This window comes from Doryrhamphus excisus, linkage group LG6, assembly GCF_037039965.1.
Source record: "Doryrhamphus excisus strain RoL-2023G ecotype Guam linkage group LG6, RoL_Dexc_Guam_v1.1, whole genome shotgun sequence".
NCBI lineage: Eukaryota > Metazoa > Chordata > Actinopteri > Syngnathiformes > Syngnathidae > Doryrhamphus > Doryrhamphus excisus.
In genome coordinates, this window is record NC_136362.1 from 16,345,089 (window position 1) to 16,366,562 (window position 21,474).

The window sequence follows — 21,474 nt, forward strand, 5'->3', positions numbered from 1 at the left end:
GGCGTCTCCGCGCCTTAACTGCAGAAGTGATCAAACTATTAAAAAAATAACACAAAGCCTGCATTTTTTGAACTTATGTATTTTTATTTACATTTCAGAAACGAAAAAAACGGAAGTACAACAAGCAAAGCTGACCTCTTAAAAAGACAAAAAAAATCAATTGTTTTCCATTTGTATATAATCTTTACAGTGAAAAAGTCCCCATCACAACTCAAAGAAAGTATGCACACTGTAGAAGCAAGAGTTGTACATTCTGTCCGAGAGCATACATATTTGTGCAAGTAATACACATCTTTTAGTTGTAGTGACAATGTACTTGTCGCCAAAGCACTAGGAGCAATTGTGAGAAAGTGATATAAAAATAAACATTGCAGCTTCTCTAGAAGGCACAGGATGTATGATGTCACTTTTAATCGAAGATGTACTTAAGGTAATGCACAATGTCATCTTTCTATAAGGCTTTTTAGCAGTTAATAGCCAGCATTGGTTCATATTGATAAAAACATGAAACGTTCAGTAGAATGTGATAAAAAGACAAACTGGGCAACACACTTTGGAGTCCTTAAATATGTTGAACATTATTATGCTGGTCTGGCACCTTTGGTGATTCCTTCCTAATAGCTGTAATGAACATGATGCGCAATTGTTGTGAATCTCCAAGACAAGAATTTAAAACAGCGGTAGTCTCTAATGTAGCTCTCATCTAGAGTACTTCTATAGTCTTAAATCCCTATAGTATACTTACCACCTTGAGACTATACGCACGTTACAAGAAATTGTATATAGTCATGCTGCTTCACTCACCTAGCCTATGAATGATATGATCCACAAAATAGAGTATATTATATAAAATGCTTGTTGCTTATTAATACAAAATAGAGAAAGTGGGACATTTATTGGTCTAGTGACAAGAACTGTGTGTAGCCTTGGTATTTTTGACATCACCACCTTAAGTGCATAAGTTGAACATCGTTCCAAATTACTAATGATGTTATGATGCTAAAGGTCTTTTACTGTATGTTGAAGGGCGAGTACGAATAAAAGTTGTAGAAATCGTGCTCTACGACCTTCAAGGCATAGTGAATAGTTTAAGATGAGACAGGGAAACAAACAGTAAATATAACATTGCAATTCTTTTGCTTTGGTTTGGCCCAGTTCAAAATGATGAAACTAGCCTTCTTGTCCAAAGTCCTCTGTGAATTTTTTCAGTTTTTCCAGATCTTGTTCATTGACAGTTGGCTTGGTGTTGGACAGAGATCTCAGCATGTCAGACTGCAAAGACGGAAGAATTGATACACATCATTTCATCAATGAAAACATGGTTAAGGCCTCGTTACAATTCCTTACCATGCACACTACAGGTTCCATAAGCTTTTCTCCAGGGACATCCATCCATGTCATTTCAATAGCATTGGGGTCCCCCGGTGAACAAGGAGTCAAGAGGTCATGTACAACCATTTTGGGATCAGATCTCGATGGCCCATTCACCTTTGAAACCACAAGATAACAATGATTCCTAAGCACATAAAGCGTCAAGCTGTGACATAAAATGAAGAACAAACATACCCTTTTAAAGTGAGTGGCTGCTTGGACCTTTCTAACTGGCTGCATTAGAGCGTCTCTTACGATGATACTGACATCTGCGCCTGAGTAGCCGTCTGTTTTCTTGCCCAATGTGATAAAATCAGATTCGGTGAGACTGTTGGGGGTGGAACCCAGGTGGAGCTTGAACATGAAGGAGCGTGCATGCTCTTCCGGCAGTGGAATGTAGATCCTCTTCTCAAATCTGAGGTTAGTGAATGAATGTAGATGAGTGAATAACACAACAATTTGCAGCAAGTAACAGTCAGTACCTTCTTCTGATGGCAGAGTCGAGGGTCCATGGAATATTTGTTGCTCCGAGCACCAGCACTCCTTCATTATCATTTCCAACACCTAAAAGTACAAAACCAAAAATGATATCGTCACCTGGAATTGTATTTCATTTGAATGGTAATATGATAATTATCTTTTAATAAACCTTTCCTTAGGGAAGTCCCACCTGACATCGCTATACCCATTGAGAACACAAAAAAACACAAATCTATTTTAGCATATCAGTATGTGGAGTATACCTTGAAGTCTAACCATATTGTGGTGTTCCTTATTGAACTTTCCTAAGCATGTTCCAAAATAAACCAAACCTATATCATTACCATAGAAATAAAACATGTACATCTTCTCTGACATCAGGTGTGGCCATAAGTTTAAACACTGTTAAGTTTGCATCTAGTTATAATGCTGCAGCAGCATTTTTCTCCCCATGTGATTCAGTGCTCAGATAGGGCTCCACTGGTGAATTGTGAGGCAAAGTGAAACATTGGCAGACAAGACAAACTGTATGTTTTTCCAACCATTCAGCAACAAAAACAGCTGGCTTCTGTTGTTTGTGTTGTGTGTTGACATAGTACAAATTGACCATTTTTTGTTGTGGTGTAATTAAAAAAAAACAAGGCTAAAATGAGTGTCCTGCAAAAATGATATTACAAGGTGCATGCAAGATAGTAGCTGATACGGGTGTCGAGATCTTGCGATATTAAAATGTGACAATATTTCTTTGTTTAGAGAAAAGCTGTCTTGCAAGAACAGGGCAGCCAGAAGCCATACTGTGAACTATGGCATCACTAATGTGAATAATACAGTTGTCCCTTTAACGTTACATTGAGACATGACATTATATTACATTACCTTCACGCTGCTTAGAGTCATTCATGGCATGTCCAACATGACATAGTAAAAAGAACAGTTATCCTCTCATTCTGTGTGGAAGTGGTAAACGTTTGGCTTCTTATTATGTCCTCCTTCCCCATTCCGTTTGAATCACTTTAACTTTTGAATACATGAATGGGAGGCTAGCTAGGTAGCTCAGTAGCATGCTATGTTTAAAGCAGTGACTGTCTCTTGTATCCCTGCAGCAATCTTGTAGCCTGTGCATTATTATTTCATGTCTACGGGGCTCCAAGGTAAAAATCATATTTAGGTCAAACAGGTTTTCTATGCACTAACTACAAAAATATTCCATTTATTAATATTGACTCCTTTATGCAAATTGACTCACCACTGTCAGGTATGGAACCAATTAACGGTGATCAATAAGGGAAAACTGTACACGTAATATGGAAGTGGTAGTGCGCGAGGCCGGATTGGATCTGCACATTAAAGTGCTTTACACTTACTTTAGCTTTGCAATCCAAACCTACTTTGATGTGTGACTTGGAGATAAATATTGTATATGGTGTTGGAATTGTACTGCTGTTGATGTGTTCAGGTCAGAATGAAGTTATAAAACAGTGCAGACTGTGGCTGAGTGGGGAAGCTTTAATGTGTTCCGAAGCATGGTGGAGAACTCTGTCTGCCGTCATAACAGAGAGGCATACTTGCTCTGGTGCGCATGCATTAATTATACTTTAAAATGTAACATAATTAATGAGATAAATGAGTTACCACTGTTATCGTGTTCTTTTTTGTTTAAATTTGTGGGAAAAATCATCATGCTTAGGTCATGCATGCAGAGTTGGAATACATTTCAAATTGTACTTTGTTTTGTGACTCAGTTATATAAACTATTGGTCCAGTCCTGTATTTTGTCATTTTAGTTTTCTAAAAGTGTACACTGATGTGCACCAACTTTTTGTTTCGCTTTTTAAATGGGATACGTAAACATGTCTACACCGACCAAGACCTATTATTTGATTATTTTCACAAACTACACAACTTTTGGGTGATTCACTGTGGCCTTACTTTAACAGTTGGTCCTCACAATAAATGTCGGCCCACAAGGAAGGCACAGACCAATCGCATGCATTCTAACACCTCCCCCGTAGCGATTCAGCCAATCCCACTGTTTATTCAGAGCACTAGTAAGCGCCTGTTGGCGTTTTAAATTTTGCAACCATCAGACAGACCTTGCATCTGCACCAGAAACTCTGTCTTGATACGACGTGCCGCCTCGCTCTCATTCTCACTTCTGGAGCCACACAGAGAGTCAATCTCATCAATGAAGATGATGGAGGGCTTGTGTTCCCTCGCCAGGGCGAACAGATTCTTGACCAACCTGGAACGCAGAAAAAAGGTTTTCATGAATTCAACATACCACTGAAGTATGCTGCAGCTTAAAACAGAGTTTCATATTTCACTATCATAGCCTTTGAGGTTTGCTCATAAAATGCAACTCACTTTTCGCTCTCTCCCAACCATTTGGACACGAGATCAGCCGAGGAGACAGACAGGAACGTTGAATTGTTTGCTTCTGTGGCGACAGCTTTAGCCAAATATGACTTTCCTGTTCCTGGTGGTCCAAAGAGTAGGATCCCTCTCCATGGAGTTCTCTTTCCTGTCAATGAACCGAACTAGTTGTTTCATTTGAACTTGAGACCAATTAGTGACTTAGTTCCATGCTATGGTATACCTGTAAATAGGTGAGGGAATTTGATTGGAAGGATCACAGCTTCTTTCAGGGCCTCCTTGGCCCCTTCTAATCCCGCAACATCATCCCACTTGATGTTTGGCTTCTCCATTACAATAGCACCTGGTTAAAAGCATCCTATTACATCACTGACACATTTGATTAATACAGACACTCACTAGACACAACAATAGGCTCAGATACGCAATAAGGTCATGTATATAAATGAAAAGTAACAGACCATACACAAGTGTATTCATAATATAATATTCATGATGAATCACTTCACAACACAGTGCTGCATTACTGCAACTTTCCTAAATGTGGCTTACATCAAGTCATTCTGGTGGCAGTGATGAATATTATCTAACGGGAGGACTGACCGCCATAATAATATGTCTGTGATGTTGTGGAGCATTTTGAGTCATTCTGGTTTGAATAACGGCCAGGAGGAATGGTGGCATTGACTGTACCACAGATTGGGTACCCATACCTATGCCCGTGCATGAAAACCAACTCGTTGGCTCCCCTATGAGCATTTAGGTTGGACTTTCCAATCAAAAATGAGCATTGCTATCTGTGTTAATGCAGGATTTTTGATACAGCTTCTGTTACTGCATCCGATTTTGTTGTGCAATGGGTGTAGTATTACAACATTGAAAGTTTATTGCAAAAAAGCATGTGTATTACTCAAACAATATACGTTTTATATTGTCCCCTACCACTTAAGGTATACCAGTGTTGCAGAGTGCGATTCACAAACCTGACAATTGATTCTGCATTTTCTTTTTCTCCGGATCATCACCGTCATCGCTTTCATTCCTGAGCAATGCAAACAGAATTAAATAGATTGAAGAAACGTGCCCATGCCCCACCCTCAAACGCACCCTTTGTCATCAGATTGTGACTCTTTGACGGGTTTGGCGGGAGCCTTCTCCTTTTTCTTGAGATACTCTTTCAGCTTCTCTGCCCTGTCCAAATATTCGGCACATTTGGCTCGAATGCTCTGTTTCGCTTTGTCACCTTGAGCTTCGTCTGCATAGGGAATCAATTCAGAAGTTACTTTTCGCCGTCAATGTGCATGAAATACAAATTTTCAGACTTGCATTTAACCACATGGAGGAAGTACTGGACAGCGGCTTGGTACATTCGCAGGGCCTCCTCATAGTTCTGTGCTTTATCCTCTTGAGCTGCCTTGCTGGCGAGATCGATGGCTTTCTACAGACACAAATCACAGTCAAACATGTCAGATGAAGTCACATATAAACTAGGGTGGGTGAGACTTTCAAAACCAAGTTGAAAGTGCAAATTTAACACTAACAACGAGGTAATGTTGTCAGAAATGTTGATTGTAAATAAATGAAATGTAAATTGTTACGTTACGATCTTATGCAATCAGAGGGGTCGCTCTGTGACGGTTCCGCGTGACGACACCACGGTAGGAGTGCCACCCAGCACCTGACACACTGTGCACTTTCCACTTCCTATTGGCTACATTTGGCTTAGAGTGTTAATAACATTTTCTCATTTGATATTGGGAATTAGTTAAAACAAGTTTACTTTGCCGTGTTTTGGCTAGAGTCACCTCATGCTAACATGAAACAACATGCTAGTATCATTAGCCGTCGCTGTCAACAAAAGCTCACGCTAATATAACACGGCGGAGGGTATGACGCTGTAAAATATTAGTCTTCATCTTATGTATGGACGAAAAAGATGTATAGAAACATATTTTAAGATATTTTAAAGACTTTCCGAACTACTGTCCAAGTTAGCTACGACTAAGCGAGCTAAAGAGGCTAATTAGCAGCTAATGCTGCGTTCCTTCTTTCGATAAACACGCAAGTACCACCCTGATTTAAATAACTATCACAATCAAAAAGACAACAGATGATTCGGTGAGTGTTGTAAAATAATACTGTTGTGTTTTCTGCCCCTAAATGTTGAACCAGCTTCGGGGTTGGTCCTCCACTTACCTGTAAATTATTGTTGGCCGCCATGAGGGCTGATCACTTGTCCGCTCCCCCCAAAAACGATAGAATCACTTTATAAACTGTCTTTTAAAAAACGAGATATCAACTAAAGTCGTCAACAGATAAATCGAATTGTTCTGTGACTTGTTTTCGTTCCTGTAGTCGACTTTCTTTCGAGGACGGAACTTCCGCATTGAAAAGCGTCTCCTTGCGCACAGGGAATGTGGTGACGTCACGACGTAGCCTCTCTTCAGTTTACGTCACTGGACTTGTTTTTAAACGGCTACAAACCCCAATCTGACTCTTATGCCACTTATTTTATGGCCTGCTCATGATCAATTTCGTACAGTGTTGTGTGACATTTCAACGTAGAAATCCACACTTATACATACTTCATCACCATCACGTTATGTCCACATTTGCACAAGAACTAGAACTGTATCAACCTCTTTATAGACTAGGTACTCCTGTAGTTCTTCCGCTCGGTCCAGGTACTCCTTACATTTGTCTCTGATTTTCTGATTGCCATCTTTACCCTGGGGCTCACCTGGAGAAAAGAATGACATAGCATTCATTGGAATTTATCAGTGTGATCCATTTGTCTCTGTCGGAATGCTGTCCTCTAATTTAGTCAAACAGTATTTCAATTTCCCCATAGGAAACTATAAAAATAAATTAATCTGTCCCAGCTTTAAACTGTCACCATCATAAAAGGTAACATTTGATCATTCTTATCTGTCAAAGTGTAAAAATGCACAATGCATATGTCATATTGTGCTGAGCAGCCAGGACAGAGACACATGTACAACAAACTCATAATTTATTGAGACAGTTTTCGAGGTGCATGTCCATGCACAGTGACTCACGATTTAAAATGTGTAAAAAGTACTTGACAGCGTGTTTGTAAGAGCGAATGGCCTCCTCATAGTTGCCGGCCTGGTCTTCCTGTGCTGCCTTCTGTGCCACCGCTATAGCTTTCTGAAAAACAACATGTTTGCACGACATGTAACACACTGATGGCTGGTTAAAATCACACATTTATCTGATTAAGGGACAAAAGGTATGACATAGAAAACAGTAAACAAAATAAAAAACTTTAAATTATTAGCTCTTGTATTGAAACCATTATATTGTAATAAACCTATCAAGCCATATATTATAGTACAATTAATTAATCTATTTGGGCCAAATGCAATTTGACTTGGACAATCATCATGAAAAGGACAACAGTAAAGTTGAATAATTATTTTATAGCGTATTAATGCAATAATTAAATTAAAATTGTCATACTAATTGGAAATATGAGTGAATTTCATGTAGAAATTAATTTAAAAAAATAGTATTTTACTGAACATAAACAAATAAACAAGGGATTTTACAAAGATACTCTTGCTTGTAATAACTATGACCAAGACTACAAAAATGCTTGGGATACAGATTTCCCTTACTGCCAACAAAGTGGAGATACTTTATTGTGCATTGTTACTATTACTGAGCTGGTTCATTCATACAATGATAGTGTTTACTCACATTGTATTCAGGAACCATAACAACAATAGCATTACTCTAGTAATGTAGCCATTTCATTTTATATTATTTTTATCATATATTTAATATATGTAATCATAATATTTATCCTCCACAGTGCAGATTCACCTATATTTACAGTGCATAAAAACAACTGCTGCCAACATTAGCTACAACGAAATAATGGCGACTATGCTGTAATTGTTTAATGAGTGAAAGCATGAGAATGTACGAGTCAACACGGAATGTCATTATTTAAAAGGGACCTTTTGGTCATTGACACAACCAACAACATGGTTATTTGTATAGATTTAACTAGTAAATGTGAGAATACGTATATGTATGTTTCAGGAAGACATTAGCTATAAATTAGTTTTTTAAAGTTCCCTCCACTTCCGCTATGACTGCACAGAATAAAGTCAAACACTGAAAGTTCCTCCTACCTGTAGATTGGTGGGCTCCATGTTGGAGTCTAGCAGGACCCGAAATAAAACAGATTCAAACCCTGCCCGTCGCCACTGTCAAGCAGCACGACGTAAGTTCCTGGTTGAGTATGACACAAACGTCCCAGGCTGGAAAACATGGCAGTGAGTGAGTCACTAATTGTTGTCCTGCAAGTTCCACCACAACATTCACACCACACTGTTTGATTATTGTTATTTTACAATCATGACACAAAACGCAACACTCGGTAAAAGAAAAGTGCAACTCAGTAAGTCAGCTCTTGTTTCAAAAGTGACATTTAAACCTGAACTTAAGTCACGCCCCTCAAAAACAAAACACGCGATACACAGGTCTACCACTAGAGGTCGCCAAATGATTCATTTCTTCACTGCTGTTGGAGGAGCTCCTTTACAAGTCCTCTAAAGCAGGATCTAAATGCCACAATAATATCAAATAATTAAACGACCAGCTTTATTTGCAGTCATGTTTTGTGTTTATTACGAAAAATGAAACAAAAAAACAAGCTACTTTATTATAAAAGTGTATGCACATCCTGATTGGAGACCATTGTGCGAGCTTCCAACCAGCCAGTCACAAGTCGACACCTGAGAGCGTCAGTGAGAGAGGACCCTCTTGCACTTTTCAGTAACAATCCCCTTTTACCTTCAGTCAAGTTGAAGTCTGGACTTTGAGGGAAAGTGTCCAACCGAGGGATTATCGCGCGTAAATGGCGCAGCCCACCAGGACGCGTCTCTTCATGGGCTTCTTCACATGACCAAGACCTGCACTCAGGGACCTGTAATGTGGATCATGGATAGAGGGCTGACCGGGGCTCATCTTCTTCTCGCTGTTTTTGTCACCACTATTCCCTCCAGGTCCACACACGGACAAGAAACCACGAGTGGGCTCAGTGGTTTTAGTTTGAGTCCACCCTACTTCAACCTGGCGCATGGATCGAGCATTTCTGCAACAGCCACCTGCGGGAAGGATGACTTCGGGACACCGAGATCTGATTTGTACTGCAAACTTGTTGGAGGACCCACCGCTGGAGTTCTTACTCAAAATATACGGGTAAGGACATGATGGGGTCAAACACCGTACCGTTTCTAGCGATTCCCTGCTAAAGTTCTCATTTGGGAAACTACCGTTATATAATTAGCATTTAACCGCCAGATATCCTTAAGTTTCGCTCTATTGTTGGGGAAGGAAATAGCCTTCAGCTATTGTAGACTATGGAGGGCTCTACATCCCTTTAAGAAGAAATACAGCCCCACAATGGAACACACACTTCTCTCTCCCTAATGCCAACTTTGAATAACAGCAGGAGTCCATTTCTGCCCCTCTGGGGACAAACTACACTTAATCTCTTCAGACCTAACCTCATGTTTTGAATGCATATTTTTGTTTCATTGTGTAGTAATGATATGATCGTGAGATGCTTTAGCCCCTGGATGCAGTATTTCATATACAATATTTCACAGAAAGAATCCGCCCCCATGTTCCAGTAGCTCTAAGGGACAATTCTATGGAAATTAAACTCGTTTATACTTTTAGATGAGTCAATGTACATCTTGTATAGCAGGTTAGATTTACTAGCCACTGGAAATGACTCAAGCATGTTGTCTAAAAAGCTAGCAACACAAGTGAGTACACTATTGTTATTTAGCACAGCCTTAATCCTCTTGGGCATGAAATTAACCAAATGCACGGGTTTGTTGCTCCTCCATGATGACATCACTGGTGGAGCTGCTGGTTGTTAGACATCTATCACTGCTCCACCAACCTTCTTCCTTCTGCTTGAGGATACCCCACAGGTGCTCAATCGAGGTCAGCCTCCTCACCAAGGTACTTGTCATCTTGGAGGCGGAGTCGAGCTCCTTATGTTGAAAAACCGCCAGTTTCCCAAGGGATAGGATCATGCTGTGCTTCACAATGCACCCGATTCATGTTTTAATGTCTCAGTGAACCTTAGCTCTTCTGTACAGACAGCACTCATGCAGCCCAGACCAAGACACTCCCACCACCATGCTTGACTATATGCAATATTGCTGCACATTTGTGGAGTCGTCCGCATGTACGTCAATAACGACTGTGTTGAGTCATTTTCGGTGGGTAGTAAACTGCAAACTGTACAGTTGCTACTCAAATGTATTGTATATCAAATATTAATTTATATGGTATTGTCCTTTCAGAAATACTTGCCTTTGTGAGATACTGTAACTGTTGTTAAAAGTATCTTCCAAAGCTGCGTCAAGGGTGTAACAGTATCCTTGCAACTCTGAATTTACACTTTTTGGATAGTTTTTCAGAATGATTGAACTAAAATTCTGTCCATCAAGGTACAACTATCCATTAGGTTAAATGCTGAACTAAATGGGGGCTGATTATACCCCAAAGATGATTCCAGTCATGTCTCCAAAATGCAAAGGTCAAGCGTCAACTATAAAGAGGCAATTTTATATGTTGTACACAATCCCATTTGTTTAACATAGATATATTCCATTCCGGGACCCAAGTAACAAGTTCACAAGTTCGTAATTACCTAGCATGCAAGTGTAAAAGTAAGGTAACCACTCTTACAAGTCAAATCTATCTTCAATAATTGCTAAGAGATTGCTGCTCCTTTTGATAACAACAACAATGTTATACAATGCAAAATCAAAAGTAAAACACATGCACAGACATTGTTGAGTTTTGTTTTTATGTCCTAACCTACCTTTTGTAAATTACTATAAAACACAGGGCCAGTTTTGTGACTACTGCAATGCTGCTGACCCAAGCAAAGCCCACCCGGTGACCAACGCCATTGATGGGACAGAGCGCTGGTGGCAGAGTCCTCCACTGTCCAAGGGGTTAGGCTACAATGAGGTCAGCGTCACCCTGGACCTGGGGCAAGTAAGTTGAGCACATCTTATTGATGTATTTGCATCATAGTCATAATAACTGCTGCTTTGTGTTGAAAAGTTTTGCTTCATTTGACCCAGAGAGTTTTCACTGACACGTAGGCCAAAGGTGTTGAGTGCTTGTTTTGACTTAGAGCGTTGTCAGCCCATGCAGTGGTTCGTCATGTGAATAATACGGAGCGGGATGCATGCCAGGAATCAGATTCACACCCCGTGGCTGGCAAATATGCTTCCATCTTGACCCGTGGCAGGATTTTGGCTCGCGGCCCGTTAAATTTTGCACCTCATGCCCAATTATCAACTGTGAGGAATTCACACAGAGGCCTGACTGTTGTTTTTCTCTTTGACGGACGGTGCCACAAAGTGTGTTGCAGGCTTTTCTATTTTCATGCTTTTGGACACCCTAAACTGAGCGAAGACCCCCGCATAGCTAAATATAATCCACATACATGTGGCTGGACGTGTGCAGAGCCTTTGGGGTGGACGACTGGTTTTATTATGTGGTAATGCTTGGTGTATTTGGGAGCGTTACATTGCATTACAGCTCACTATGAAGGACATGGCGAGATGTTTCACTTGCGACTACACTGTCACGCCTCACTAGCACCACTACCTCACACACCTGTTACACACATTTTACTTTTTAACAACATCACTTACTACCAGCATTGTTGTAAAAATGCTCACATTCAATTTCTTCTCTATTCTACTGAAAACACAGAGGTATAGAGATTCTAGTTTTTGTGAAGTGTCATTTATTTTTTTTTAGTAATTGTGGTAAAAATGAAACAGAAAATGTGCTCTTGATAAATTAAGAGGTGAAAATCAGTTAAATGTTGGAGCTAACACAGCAAATGAGGTGGTCCTGTTTTTGTCCACCAGTGTTACAGCCCCCCTAAAGATTATTCATTCAAACTTAGTTTACCATCAGTCGGACACATTTTGTAATGTGACAACTTCCAAGTTGTTCTCATTTCAAAACATTCATTCATTCATTTTCTACCGCTTTTCCTCACGAGGGTCGCGGGGGTGCTGGAGCCTATCCCAGCTGCCTTTGGGCGAGAGGCGGGGTACACCCTGGATTGGTCGCCAGCCAATCACAGAACACAACCATAAGACAAACAACCATTCACACTCACATTCATACCTATGGACAATTTGGAGTCGCCAATTAACCTAGCATGTTTTTGGAATGTGGGAGGAAACCGGAGTACCCGGAGAAAACCCACGCATGCACGGGGAGAACATGCAAACTCCACACAGAGATGGCCGAGGGTGGAATTGAACCCTGGTCTCCTAGCTGTGAGGTCTGTGCGCTAACCACTAGACCGCCGTGCAGCCCCATTTCAAAACAACACAGAGCAAATAATATAAAGTGAATGAATTTGCTTGGTCTTGTAAAACCTTAAGTTAAATGTTTTTGCGTTATCAAACATGTAACAAAGTCAAAGTCAAGTAAAAAAGTAAACATACTCAAAAAAATACTTCTGAAGAAGCCTGACAGACATAAAGGAGCAGGAAGGCGTTTGCAGAGGGATGCTGCACCACTGTTTGACTTTTCAGGAAATCCCTGGTTGCTCTATAGATATATTATTAAAAAAATGTATTATTGGCGGAATATATGGGCAGCCTGGAAGCAGCTGGATAAGTTCTGTGGTTTCTTTCAAGATCAGCGCAGGTGGCTTTTTCTATACAGCTGCCTCGAGATCAATTAGATAATGGCACTGTTGATGCATATGCTGAGGTTCAAAGACAGAATTTGTTTCGACTTTTTCTTGAAAGCCGTTTCCGCTCAGCCTCTGAATAAAAATGTGATGGTCTGCCAAGTGTATAGAAAAAAATACTTCCAACTATTGGTGTTTAGTCAGATGTTCTTTTATTTATATGATTCTATACGGGAACCAGTTGGAAAGGAAGCAAAGGGGGGGAGAAAACCCAAAGAAAATGTCCAAACTTTGAACTCCCACACAGTGATATCTGCAATGTACTTCATGGATAGTGGTCAACCATTTTTGCTATCATAAATCTGTACTGTAACTGTAAAACCAACATTTGCTGGTGCTTAACATTTATACAAGTGTACAAATAAGTTAACCACCGTCAGTGTTAAAGCCAGAACATTTTCATTGGGGTGGGCAAGCTGAGACAATAATATGTAGATGATACCTGAAATTTTCCTATCTAGCGCCGTCACTGCTGGGGTGGCCGGGGCAGTGACCAATGGTCACGTCGCTCCGCCACTGTCGACTCATTGTTAAAAGACAAATTCCATCATGTTAAAGCTTATAGTGATGGCTCTTAAAGTCGATTCTTGGGAGTGAATAAGCCGTCATATTATTTTTTGTTGCTTGTCTCTGTCTGAGACCAGCGATGTTGTTTGGTCTAGAGACAGTGCCACTGAGGAAAAGACAGGAAGCAGAACCAGAGGTAGCAGAGATTCGGATGCTGAGGTTCACATTGGGAGTGACCAGGATGGATAGGATCAGGAAGGAGTACATCAGAGGGACATTACATGTTAGAGGCCTTGGAGATAAAGTCAGAGAGGCCAGACTGAGATGGTTGGGACATGTCCAGAGGAGAAATAGTGAATATATTGGTAGAAGGATGCTGCGTTTAGAGCTGCCAGGTAGGAGGCGTAGAGGAAGACCAAAGAGGAGGTTTATGGATGTAGTGAAGGAGGACATGAGGGTGTGAGTTGGTGTGAGAGAGACGGATGCGGAAGACAGGGTCGGAAGGAGGCGATTGATTTGTTGTGGCGACTCCTGAAGGGAAAAGCCGAGAGAGAATGAAGAATTCTTTTCACTTGTATTTTGACAAGAAATCAATTTAAGCAACAAAAAATTGGAGCTGTCTTTATTTTAGGAAGCTAAGATACGGTTCCTTTAAAAGAGCCGAAATTCCCATCACTATAAGATTAGCCCCACTGCCTCACTTTTTAGCATTCTTAATTGTCACAAACGTATAAAAACAAATAAACCATTCTTAATAGTACCTTGATAATACGTGATATGTGCATTAAGTCACTGCAGACTTAATGCTTGGATTGTGAGTCCTATGATTTTGGAATAAGTGGCAAAAAATACATCACTAAAGACCTCGTATGATGACTAACAGACAATAATACAGGGCCAAGGGCCTTCTATGAGGCAGTCAGTGGTATATATTGGAGTCTTAGTGACTGCACTAGTATTGAAAGAGCCTGAGTCTGTTCTGTAATGATGATGTGATTGCCCATCCACTCACATGAAAAGCACAAGTACCGTAAATGAGCCGCCCCGTCCTAAACTTATGCACACACTGTATGTCTGCCCCAAAATACTGACTTCTTTTTCGGGAACACTTAGCTATCACAAAACAATTCCCATGCAGCAGTCAAGCCATTGTTCTCCACTGATACCATGTATCACTCATTTTTTCTGGGGAATGTATTTTAAGAGGATGTGCTTATCTGCCTGAGTGATCTGAGCATGTGAGGCAAACATAGCAGGCTTATTGCTGTCTGTAGACCATCTGATGAGCTGCTTCTGTCCGAGGGACTGTCGGACATTAGTCGTTTTAGTGCCACATCACCCTAAGGATTCCCTTTCCAAGGGTTTGTAAATAGGTTACTTTGCCACTGTCAATTATTAATAAGCACTTGTAAATGACTCACAGTTTATCTGAAAGTGGAGGCTTACTAATTATTGCCACACTTAATAGTGATCCTGTTAAAGGTTCACTATTATGCAAAATTGAAGTGAATATAAAGTTTTAGGGGCGGCACGGTGGTCTAGTGGTTAGCGTGCAAACCTCACAGCTAGGAGACCAGGGTTCAATTCCACTCTTGGCCATCTTTGTGTGGAGTTTGCATGTTCTCCCTGTGCATGCGTGGGTTTTCTCCGGGTACTCCGGTTTCCTCCCACATTCCAAAAACATGCTAGGTTAATTGGTGACTCCAAATTGTCCATAGGTATGAATGTGAGTGTGAATGGTTGTTTGTCTATATGTGCCCTGTGATTGGCTGGCCACCAGTCCAGGGTGTACCCCGCCTCTCGCCCGAAGACAGCTGGGATAGGCTCCAGCACCCCCGCGACCCTCGTGAGGAAAAGCGGTCGAAATGAATGAATGAATAAAGTTTTAGTAATGTTGACATTTTCTTGTGTGTCAAAAATGTGCGCTTACTTGAATGCTTCATGTGACGGTTTTGTTGCTTTAATTGGATGGCAGAACATCTTTTTTTTCATTAAAAAAAATGGTGCTCAGCAGGCGACAATGTTGATTGTGCTTGTTTTTCCATTGTTTGAAAGGGGAGGTCGATCAGGTTCAGGTACAGGCAATGGCTTTGGCTCAGCTGAGTGATCTGCTTTCAAGAATGCAATTTTTGGAGCATTCCCTCGCAACCTAATCCCTTCAATCAGGGGGTCCACTTCCCACCAAAGTTGCTGTGAATGTCGTATTTGCTGCCGTCGCCCCCTTTTGTGTCCTTCCAGGCGGTATTGTGTGACATCCTTTCTGCACTCTCAAGGCCCTCCTTTTTTTCCCTCACTAAAGCGTTGCTAAAAAATGACCAGACCCTTTCTTCTTTTCTCTGAAATACTGATGTGATATATTTGGTGGTGAGAGAGCGTTTAACCCGAAAAGTCAACACATAAGTTGAACTTGGCATCCCTGAAAAGACAATCAATGATGCATGATGTTGGGGACATATTAATTGGAAGCTTTACAAGCTATAATCCTGCCATTTGATGTTGAGCATCAGCACTTTGTCTTTATTTTCTTTGGTAAACTAATGTCCATGCTATGATGTGCTTTTTTCAACAACATATTGATGATTCATTATAAAATATTACAAGTAAAATAAAATATTTTCCAGCTTGCATGTGCAGTTGCAACAAAGTGGATTAACAGAATTAGTCAGAGTGTTTTTATTTTTTTGTTCCACCACATTTGCACATATGAGATAGGCAAAGTTCATAGGGAACAATTCACTCACATCAGCTTGCTGCCCTACACAGGGATGAGAGTTGCCAAGATAACATGACATGCGCTAAGTAAATGACTCCAAAAACAGCACAAATAAATAAATAAAATAAATAAATAATAAATTAGATATCTATATACATTAATTTGTTGGAAAAAAGCTGCTGTATATGGTTGGACACAACTGCATATGGCTCTAATCATAGTCGCCACTGTATTATAAAGGGTGACACAAAAAAATTCAATAAAACCAAAAAATATTTTATTGATAGTAATTGAAGTAATTATTTAAGAAACAATGATGGAATTTTCACTTTTTTAATTACTTCCTAGATGATGAATGTGAGTGTAATGTGAATGGTTGTTTGTCTATATGTGCCCTGTGATTGGCTGGAGATCAGTCCAGGGTGTACCCCGGCTCTCGCCCGAAGACAGCTGGGATAGGCTCCAGCATGCCCGCAACCCTTTTGAGGATAGGCGGGATACAACCTGGACTGGTGGCCAGCCAATCACAGGGCACATATAGACAAACAACCATTCACACTCACATTCATACCTATGGACAATTTGGAGTCACCAATTAACCTAGCATGTTTTTGGAATGTGGGAGAAGCCGGAGTACCTGTGGAAAACCCGCGCATGCACGGGGAGAACATGCAAACTCCACACAGAGATGCTCGAGGGTTGAATTGAACTTGGGTCTCCTAGCTGTGTGGCCTGCGCGCTAACCACTCGGCCGTCATTCATGCAGCCTTGTGTATTTCAATAAAGTAGAAAAAAAGGATGTATCAGTATTGCAAGGGCCTACCACATGACATTTCTGTGTATTTTATTGCGTGATGACTGATTAGCAAGAATAATGATGTCACACGGTCATGGTGTGTCAAATGTTTCTGCAACATTATGTTATTGGAGACTTGCTGACAAACAGAACTGGCAGGCACAATGAGTCAACTTAGTGTGCACTCAGACAGTAGGTGACGCTTGTGCAAGAGGCAAAGCTACACCCACAGTGGCCTCATCTAAGGTTTCATTCATTCATTCATTTTCTACTGCTTTTTCCTCACAAGGGTCGCGGGGGGTGCTGGAGCCTATCCCAGCTGTCTTTGGGCGAGAGGCAGGGTACAGCCAACAGCCAATCACAGGGCATATATAGACAAACAACCATTCACACTCACATTCATACCTATGGACAATTTGGAGTCGGCAATTAACCTAGCATGTTTTTGGAATGTGGGAGGAAACCGGAGTACCCGGAGAAAACCCACGCATGCACGGGGAGAACATGCCGAGATGGCCGAGGGTGGAATTGAACCCTGGTCTCCGAGCTGTGTGGCCTGCGCGCTAACCACTCGATCGCCATGCCGCCCCATCTTAGGTTTGATCAGGAAATTTGCAAATTCATCGTTTTTTACTTAAGAAAATTTAAAAAATGATTGGAATGACACAGAAAATACATACGTATATGTTATTGATGTTATTACTGTATTAGTTTTTAAAAATTTATTTTTCATCATGGCAAGTTAGGGTCTGCCTCACCTGCCATTTTGTTTTTTCTAATTCGATTGAACCAATTCAATGGACCCTAGCCGTATTTTACTACCATAACAAGTCAATTATTTGAACACACGCAGTGGGGCAATGAAAACCAGTTTAAAACAAACAGAGGAACATACTTCTATGCTTTTGTCCTGCTTCTTGGCAAGAATATGACTGATTTGTCGACTTCCTCTCTTTTGTCTGTGGAGGCGGATGGTTGCCCGTGTTTCAATTGAGTGACTGACAGAAAGCATTGTCAAGCATTGCACTCTGCACAAACAGGCAGAATGCTATTGTAACGATTATAATGGGTAAGTGGTAGAGGAAGTTAAAAGTTACTTATGAGTGTGCTTCAGTTCTCTTCGTTCGAGTCATTTATTGGACACAAAAGTCTTTATTTGAAGCACAAACTTGACTTATTTTTTTTGAAAAATAACATCACCAATCAATGCTGTTTCTCTCCAACCATAGCGGGCTGTGTTAATACAGTGCAGCTGGCTCAGTCCGACCCCAGAGACAAGATTGGACATTAAACGGGGTGCCTCCCTATGGCTCTGGTGATGTAAGTGGTCGTCTTTAGCCTGGCTTCCTGGGGCGCCAGGCCAGCCCAGCCCAGCAGATATTGTATTTACTACAACAACCATCCCGTGCTTGCTAACAGGAGTGGCCAGGCCTGGGAAAAAAAGCGTCACGACAGGTGACTGCTGACCTGTAGTTTCTAATAAATCTGCTGCTTTGTGCGGGAAAATGTGTGGGCTCATGTGGAGTCTTTGCTTCTGTTACCGGGACTTCAAACAGTACAGTAAATGCATTTATTGATTTCTCATCATAATGTTTCGTAATCTAGATATATAATATGACTTGAAGATATAATTTAAAATGCATTAAACAGCAGAATATATTTAATGCATAAAAGCATATTTTCATTGCGGTTTCAGTCAAACTTGTGCACCAAGATGACTATCAAAGAGAGATGTGTATCTACTGTTTGTTTTGTCACGCTTATGACTGCCAACTGCCTAATTCCACCATGGAGTCATGGAGAAAAATACACCAGACTAGTCGACTCCCCCTTCGCACCCTCCGCCGTCCACCTGTTGCACACAGGCAAACAGTTGCACTTACTGTATGCATTGTTTCTGCAAGCCACCGATCCTGTGTGACAGAAGGTGATGCCTCGTGTTTGAATGGCATTCCATCAGACTCTCAGATGGCTCATACATGTATCACAGCAGACTTCTCGCCTCTGCAGTGGCCTTTGCTTGAACTTTGACTTCTGGGCTGCAGCTACATTAGTTGCATAGCTTAAAGGTATTTTCCCAGACTAAACACATGCATACACAATGAGTACTACAGTGCAAGAAAACACAGCATAGAGCAAAATGGGCCCTTGTTGATATTAATAATTACACCATCTGTACACCATTGTGCTGTTTAGGCTCGAACCTCGGTTCATATGCCACCAGAGGGTAGATCACAACCAAAGTGTGCCAAGCTCATTTTGAGATTAAATTGAAGCTGTTGATTTGGTCCGCACCTGAATTTTGTTACTCTGTTTACATCTGGGGCGGCACAGCGGTCGAGTGGTTAGCACGCAGACCTCACAGCTAGGAGACTACGGTTCAATTCCACCCTCGGCCATCTCTGTGTGGAATTTGCATGTTCTCCCCGTGCATGCGTGGGTTTTCTCCGGTTTCCTCCCACATTCCAAAAACATGCTAGGTTAATTGGTGACTCCAAATTGTCTATAGGTATGAATGGGAGTGTGAATGGTTGTTTGTCTATATGTGCCCTGTGATTGGCTGGCGACCAGTCCAGGGTGTACCCCGCCTCTCGCCCCAAGACAGCTGGGATAGGCTCCAGCACCCCCGCGACCCTTGTGAGGAAAAAGCGGTAGAAAATGAATGAATGAATGAATGTTTACATCTGACAGCAACACAGTGCAACCTATTTGCATGGTATCCAAGACTTGTTATGATACCTTGTGATGCATTAGCCCATATTATAGTCCTCAATTAATTTATTTCTTTGGTATTTCACTAGCGTTTCTCAGTTGTCCTCTCCCTTTTTATTTCCTATAATTCTGACGTGTTTAACAACCATGAAAGTTCGTCTATGACTATAAAAATCACATAGTGCAAGGTTGTCAAGCTCCATCTGTTGGATGTGGTTGGTCGCTGCCCCCACTGGGACTGACTACAGGGTGGACTGTTATGGTGAAGAAAACAAATATTGTATATGTTCTTGTATCCTTTTCAAAATGTAATTAGTTCTTACATGTGCCACCCCTCCAGCAAAGTTCATAGAAATGGGTGGTTTATTTTGTGCATACTATGCCGCTTATCCTCACTAGGATTGGGGGGAGGGCATGCTGGAGCTGACTCATCCCAGCTGACTTTGGGCGAGAGGCGGGGTACACCCTGGACTGGTCGCCAGCCAACCACAGGCATCCATCCATTTTCTATACCGCTTATTCTCACTAGAGTCACAGGGATGTGCTGGAGCCTATCCCAGCTTACTTTGAAGCGGGGTACAGCCAATACTGGTCACCGAAACAATTTTTATTGCTAAGTCTTGGCTGTTTTGTCCTGTGTCTGAACTTCTTTCTAAGCGATTCAGAGCAAGCAGCTAAGAAATGTGATATCCTTTTTTATTGTAGTTTGCCAACTCATATTAAAACTATATAAAAATGATTTATTTAGTCTTATTTTGTCTTTAAAAATAGTTTAGGGGTTGTTTTATTTTCAGAGTTGAGAGTATATTAGAGTATATTCGGGTCAGTATGGTAATACGTAATATGCGTATGGACAGGATTTAGCGGTCAGATTATGCATGACATCTTGGAAGCGGCCTATCAGTTTGCATTGATGTCATCCCCTAGTATTGCTCAATGCTATGATATGAATTTCTATTTTTATTTTGAAAAGTATTTTTGATTAATTGCAACCCCTTAATTTGTTGAACAGTCCCTGCATAGGCATGTCAACACTGCCTTGCAACACTTTTTATAAGCGCTATAATATCCAGTGTGTCATGCTTCATTCTAAATGACCTGACATGCTGTAAAGTGTTAATATGGAGGTCAAAAAATCCTGCTGGCAGGCAGCTGACCCACAGCACTTCACACCTTAGGGTGCACATTTATCACAGCACACCGTCGTTGCTGGGTTATTCCCAAATGATAACACACCCTGACATGTCAGGGGGGCAACCACTTGAGATTGTTGTGACAGCGCGTCAGTGTTTGTCATAAGCATTTACACATTGCCGGGAAGAGAAAATGTTGCCTTACAGTGATTTATTGGACTGTGCTGTATCGGGCAAAGAAACAGTACTTACTCCCTAAAGGGTGAAAATTGGGCAACACTTGCACCCATCCTAGGTTGCCTGTGCTATTATTTGTCTTAAAAATTGTTATAAAACCTTAAACTTGGATCCCATGAATCGGTTTACTATTAATTTGTGACACTACTAAATTTGCTCTACAAAACACCACTATAACTTTAGGCTGTTTAACCACATCTCCATGAAATTTGAGATTTGTAAGATTTGTACAAAAACAGTGACCTAAATTGTATTGTAATGTATGAATGTGAGTGTGAATAGTTGGTTGTCTATATGTGCCCTGTGATTGGCTGGTGACCAGTCTAGATTTGCTTCCCAAAGTCTGCCGGGATAGGCTCCA

The 21,474-nt window shown here is 41.0% G+C and overlaps 2 protein-coding genes across 3 annotated transcripts in view; one reads left to right on the plus strand and one right to left on the minus strand.

Annotated features, from left to right (window-relative positions):
• Positions 1 to 70: 70 nt before the first annotated feature.
• On the minus strand, positions 71 to 8,620 carry vps4b (vacuolar protein sorting 4 homolog B). 2 transcript variants are annotated; one of them, XM_058069122.2, is made up of 13 exons: positions 8,388 to 8,620; positions 7,284 to 7,395; positions 6,864 to 6,964; positions 5,551 to 5,662; positions 5,332 to 5,479; positions 5,208 to 5,266; positions 4,448 to 4,567; positions 4,216 to 4,372; positions 3,945 to 4,093; positions 1,854 to 1,935; positions 1,567 to 1,786; positions 1,348 to 1,488; positions 71 to 1,272 (listed from the first exon to the last, which is right to left on the minus strand). In XM_058069122.2, the coding sequence occupies exons 1-13, from the start codon at positions 8,406 to 8,408 to the stop codon at positions 1,171 to 1,173; spliced, it is 1,524 nt and encodes a 507-aa protein (XP_057925105.2). In that variant the 5' UTR covers positions 8,409 to 8,620; the 3' UTR covers positions 71 to 1,170. The 2 variants fall into 2 exon arrangements, with proteins under 2 accessions (XP_057925105.2, XP_057925106.2); XM_058069123.2 differs by lacking the exons at positions 6,864 to 6,964; positions 7,284 to 7,395; positions 8,388 to 8,620 and adding an exon at positions 6,421 to 6,650.
• A 288-nt stretch (positions 8,621 to 8,908) lies between these two features.
• Positions 8,909 to 21,474, plus strand: part of LOC131126501 (laminin subunit alpha-3-like) — a 65,369-nt gene continuing 52,803 nt past the window's right edge. The window contains exons 1-2 of the mRNA XM_058069120.2: positions 8,909 to 9,459; positions 11,131 to 11,283. Of these exons, the coding sequence (XP_057925103.2) occupies positions 9,160 to 9,459; positions 11,131 to 11,283 (453 nt within the window). The 5' untranslated portion in view covers positions 8,909 to 9,159. The remainder of the gene's footprint in view (positions 9,460 to 11,130; positions 11,284 to 21,474) is intronic.